Source organism: Sinocyclocheilus anshuiensis, unplaced genomic scaffold, assembly GCF_001515605.1.
Source record: "Sinocyclocheilus anshuiensis isolate Anshui unplaced genomic scaffold, SAMN03320099.WGS_v1.1 scaffold1430, whole genome shotgun sequence".
In the NCBI taxonomy this organism is placed as follows: domain Eukaryota; kingdom Metazoa; phylum Chordata; class Actinopteri; order Cypriniformes; family Cyprinidae; genus Sinocyclocheilus; species Sinocyclocheilus anshuiensis.
In genome coordinates this window covers 35,704-41,276 of record NW_015555721.1, presented here as the reverse complement: position 1 = coordinate 41,276, position 5,573 = coordinate 35,704, and the positions used below count along the sequence as shown (strand labels likewise).

The 5,573-nt window shown below is 33.9% G+C and overlaps 1 protein-coding gene across 2 annotated transcripts in view; it reads right to left on the bottom strand.

The window, feature by feature from the left end:
* The window catches only part of LOC107672508 (nitrogen permease regulator 3-like protein), a 15,898-nt gene that overhangs the window by 8,635 nt on the left and 1,690 nt on the right, over window positions 1–5,573 (bottom strand). The window contains exons 3-5 of one of the 2 annotated variants that reach the window (XM_016465724.1): window positions 4,246–4,284; window positions 3,068–3,200; window positions 1,727–1,801 (exon numbers count right to left, since the gene is read on the bottom strand). In XM_016465724.1, the coding sequence (XP_016321210.1) occupies window positions 1,727–1,801; window positions 3,068–3,200; window positions 4,246–4,284 (247 nt within the window). The remainder of the gene's footprint in view (window positions 1–1,726; window positions 1,802–3,067; window positions 3,201–4,245; window positions 4,285–5,573) is intronic. The other variant, XM_016465728.1, reaches the window with a different exon arrangement.

Genomic DNA, 5,573 nt, shown 5'->3' with positions numbered 1-5,573 from the left:
GTTTCTTTTTTTTTTTTTTTTTGCCTTCTAACTTGTTTGTCTTGTTTGACTTCACAATGCCTGAAATGTTCTTTTCAGATATGGAGCCATCATGCATGTGCAAAGCGCCACAGTTACATGATTATTAAATATATATATAAATAAACATTTATTAAACATATCAAAGAACTATTATAATCTGACGTTTATATAATCAAATAAGAGTATAATCTATTATAATCTAATTTCATAATAAGGTATTCAGTTAAAAGTGCCTTTCAGAGTTACTGAACAGTTACTGAACAGTCAAACATTGATATTTTGTAAGTATTTCATGAGTGGGTCATGGAAGTCATGCAACTTTTTGTCCGTCTATTAATTCATTTCAAAATTATAAATGCAATAACTCATGACTTGAATACATCCCTTCTATGATAAACTATTTCTGTATTCAAACAAAGATCAAAAAACATCTGGTAACACTTTACTTAGAGCCTTTATGTTGAATGGGTTATTAAAGGGTATAATGCATTACTATTAGTCACAATATGTATATTTAAGAGGGGGCATAAAGTACAACCCACTAACAACCTAACATTTTATTGAATATTCTCTTGAATCAAATGTGCACATATGGTAAATTTGCAGATTAATGGTGGGCATAGTGACAGAGGGAGAGTACTGAGGAAGGGAGTGTGCATGCTGGAGAACTGATAGTGAGTTTGCGTTTTCTGCAGCTGGAGCTCTGACTCAGCAGCACTCTGCCGTGTCAAGTCATGGTGGCACATACGGGTGGGTCTGATCATGTGCAGTCCGATTGTGCAGAGAACAGAGTCCCGCCTCCCTGTCAGTCTGCCTGATAGACAGCACACTGGAGGCTTATCACAATCCGCACCCTTTCGGAGAAGCCAAAACTAAACTCTTGACCTCAGACAGCTTCACAAACAGCTGATTCACTATACAGTGCCTCCACAAAGTACTTAGACAATTCTAATTGTACACATTTTATTGCAATGCGTGTCAAACCATGATCAAACCAAATGATGAAAGTCTTCAGATACTGTACATTTTGCACCTTAATTTAGAACAAAGTACTGTTGTTTTATACTGCATTGCAAATTTGTATGTTTTGCTGGAAATGTGTGATTGTGTTTTTTTTTCTTAATTAAAATGCATTGCATTTGGTTAGATATTTTTATATGTAATGTCATGATAATCACACATTTGAAGTTTATCTTAATATTTTTGTTGGCCACTGTATCTCAAATAGTGATGTGCAAAATATTTCAACTTAAATTGATGATAGTATATTAACTGACAAACTTTAAAACTGACAATGAAGTCAACTTATACATTAAAATGTATATATTTTATTGCAATATATAACAAATCATGAGCAATCAAACAAACCATGAGCAAACTAATTGATGAAAGTCTTCAGATACTGTACGTTTTGCACCTTAATTTAGAACAAAATACTGTTGTTGTTTTATACTATATAACTTACTGCATAACAAACTTGTACATTTTGTAGGAAATTTGTGCTTGTGCTCGTTCTTTAAAATAAATTGAACTTGGTTTGATATTTTCTATATCTAATGTCATGATAGTCACACATTTTTGTATCAATATTTTTGTCTCACTTTTTTTTCATTTGAATTCATTACAGTATATTAATTTATAGACTTTTCCCATATATATTAACAGATTTGTGTTCATTAAGAGTTTAAATGTATTGTTTTCTTACCCTTAATGCAAAAACGACACTGAACAGGATCATGGTGGGCAGTTCTCTTTTGGGGGAGGGGTCGGTTTTGGAGACCTGGCGAAGGAACATCATTAATAAATGGATTTAGATTAAGCTCATTTTATGATTAAGCATGTATTTCAAGGAGACACATGTAATGATCATTTTAGAGCAATGACAAATGATAAATAATGTTTTGCTTTCTTTTAACGTTGTATCATAACAGTAAGTTAACTGAATGTTGCATAAAGAGTATTGTAGTTCAGATTATAAAAAAGTACAGTCTTTTAAGAAACTGCATAGTATTTTTTACATTTGAGAAATAAATGTGAACTTTTAAATATGTGTATGTAGATTATACCGTCATTGTGCAGGTTAGTATAACTGATCATGATGCATTTTATGATGCAGCATACATAACAGACAAAGTGATCTTTTAATATTCTGAATCAATACTGAATTTACTTGTAGCTTGACTTGATTTAGGTTCAATCTTAGCTGTTAAATCATGTTCAATTTTCTGTTCAACAAATGCAGAGTGTTTGTTTGCAGGAGCATTTCTTTCAACAGTGGACTCCTCCTAACATATTTTCTCTCAAACAGAAGGTGGAGCTCTTAGCCTGTGTTCATGCTAGTCACCAGTGCATTGGCAACATCATCATACATTACATACAGACTTAAACATGAGATGTTTATGTGAAGAATAAATGGTTACCAAACTGCACAGTTCAAAAGCATTTCCTTCACTCTCAGACTATGCAATATAACAGCAATATAACATTCAAAGGTTTGTGGTCAGTATGTTTTTATTTATTTCTTATTTTATTTGTATTTATGTATTTATTCTTTATTTTTTTTAAAGAAATAATTGATACTTTTATTAGCAAGGATGTACTACATTAAGCAAAAGTGCCAGTAAAGACATTTAAAATGTTACAAAACATAATTTTTCAAATAAATCCTCTTCTTTAGTACTTTCTATTTTAGTTTCCACATAAATATTAGTAGCACAACTGTTTTCAACATCGATAATAATAAGAAATGTTTCTTGATCAGCATATTAGAATGATTTCTGAAGGATCATGTGGCACTGAAGACTGCAGTAATGATGCTGAACATTCAGCTTTGCTGACACAGGAATAAATTACATTTTAAAACATAATAAAATACAAGAGTCATTTTAAATTGTAATATTATTCCACAACATTACTGTATTTTTTATCAAATAAATGCAATTTTACAAAAACACTACAAAATCTTAGAGACCCCAAACTTTTGAATGATATCATATGTCTTTTAACTGGCCTGACATCTTTCAGACAGAAATTTAGCTTGTCTCACCTGAATAGTATGTGGAGGCTGCAATAAGGTTGGATGTCCGACGAAGCGCACATTGTCTATTTTTAGTTCAAACTTCTTGCCGCACATATCAGACTTGGTGGCCAGGATGGTGGCGAGAATAATATCAGAAAACCTTTTAAGGGAAAGGAATAAAGTACAGTGATCACAGAACAAGTGAAACTAAATCAGTGCATGGAGGGTCTGATTGGCTTTCAAGCTCTACTCTACTCGGCACTGAGAATTACACACTGTAACCCACATTTCTAGGGATTCACAAGGAAAGGATGATTGGACAAATGATTTGGTGATCTGGACTTTTTTTCCCCTGATCTAAATCAAAGTCTCTTTAAGACAAGTCTCAGAACGCTGACTGTTTCTATAGCAACCGGGACTTCTAGCAGCTGCAGTGACGCGCTGACTTTACCGATTAGCTCTTTCATTCAGAAGGCGGGGCTTCCTGCGATTGAGCGGCCATATTGAGCGTTGCATTTTTCCCCATTCAAAACTATACGAGTGACACGTCTTGGGTATTCTATAGTCTTTGTCTAAATGCACCACTAACCTCTAAAATGTGAGAATGTTTGGTGACTGGATCAATCTGGCAGAGAGATGAATCTGCCCTGTATATAGTTCATCCATTCAGACAAGGCTTCTTAGAGAGAATTAAACCCCAAGAAGGCCCATGGTACAAAAGTCAGTGGTCTGATTTAAACATTTAATCCCTTTCAGTGGTGAAATTATTTTGTGAGGAAGAAAAATGAAAGGAAAACAGGTCTTTAACTGTACTGAGTTTATGAACATTGCATTAATGCAGGCCCGTCACCTATACAGCTTTTGACTGAATGACATTTCTAGATTGCAAGATTAACCCACATGATTTATTATTATGGAATAATGTACTTCAAAGAATTTAACAAAATTATAACATTGTAACTTTTTTCAAATCTGTTACTGTGACCCAAATTTGAAGGTGATACTATGAGCTTAGATTACGTAAATAGTAAATAACACACAATTACTCACAATTTACCAGATTACATTTGCATGAATTTGAATGCATACATATGTGATCTAAAAATATACATATATGCCAGACAAATTATCAGGGAGAAAACATGAACAAAGGTGGGGTGCTCTGGAGAAAGGAGAGGTGGTTCAGAATTGTGGTTCAATCTTACCCTGCTACCAACTGTTCATCAGTTAGTGGAGTTTGTTCTCTGAAATGGGAATAGGGCCATAAAGAAAGAAAGAAAAAAAACCGAACAAACAAAAAGGAAAAATGCAGCAGACAAGTCGGCAGGATGCATGACATAAGGGTGACAAAAACAAACCAAATTTTAAGATTTAAGATTGGTCAACCAGGACAGCAATTTGTTTTCTTTTTATATATTCAAATGTGGCGTCAATATTAAATTGTGATAACTCTTTTTTTTGCATTTTAAATTTTGAATTGTAATCTACTTTTAACTAAATTCTCTTCTGGATCAGGCCATACATATATTGTGTTTCTTAAAGGTATAGTTCACCCAAAAATGAACATTTGCTGAAAATGCACTCACCCAGGACCATCCAAGATGTAGATGGTTTGTGTCTTCATCAGAACAGATTTGGAAAAATTTTGCTTTACATCACTTGCTCACCAATGAATCATCTGCAGTGAATGGGTGACGTCAGAATGAGAGTCCAAACAGCTGATAAAAACATCACAATAATCCACATGACTCCAGTCCATCAGTCAATGTCTTGTTTATTACAAACATGCAGTTTTTCACTTCACAAATCCATCAAGGCATTTTAACTTTAAACCTTCCTCCAGCAAAAAAACAAACAAAAAAAAAAGTCCATTCCCATGTTGTCCTCTCACATCAAAATCCACCAAAACATTTGTTTAGATCTGTTTTGCACTGTTTTTGCTTGTAAATGTTGTTCAATTTGTGCATATTTATCTCCTGATTTAAAAGAAAAGTTTTTTGTTTGTTTTTTTACTGGAGAAAGAAATATTTTGAATCAATGGTTTGGAAGCAACGGTTTAAAGTTAAAACACCTTAATGATGGATTTGCTTATTACAAACAGCGTTTCACTTCACAAGACATTAATTGAGGGACTGGAATCTTGTGGATCATTGTGATGTTTTGATCAGCTGTTTGAACTCTCATTCTGACAGCACCCATTCACTGCAGAGGATCCATTGGTGAACAAGTAATGTAATGCTAAATGTTCTGATGAAGAAACAAACTCATCTTGGATGGCCTGAGGGTGAGTACATTTACATTTGTGGTTGAGCTATTCCTTTAAGTACTCACTAATGACCATGTGTAATATCCAGACAACAATCTAAAATCAACCAACACAAAAACATATGGCACAAAGGACATAAAGAACTAATGGTGGTCTCTTAAGTGATCTCTTAACATGCAACCAGGTAGGGCTGTGCAATTAATCGCATGCGATTGTCAAGCGCATCTCGTCAGTAAAGCCGGTTCCGTGATTAGTAGTAAATCTCCA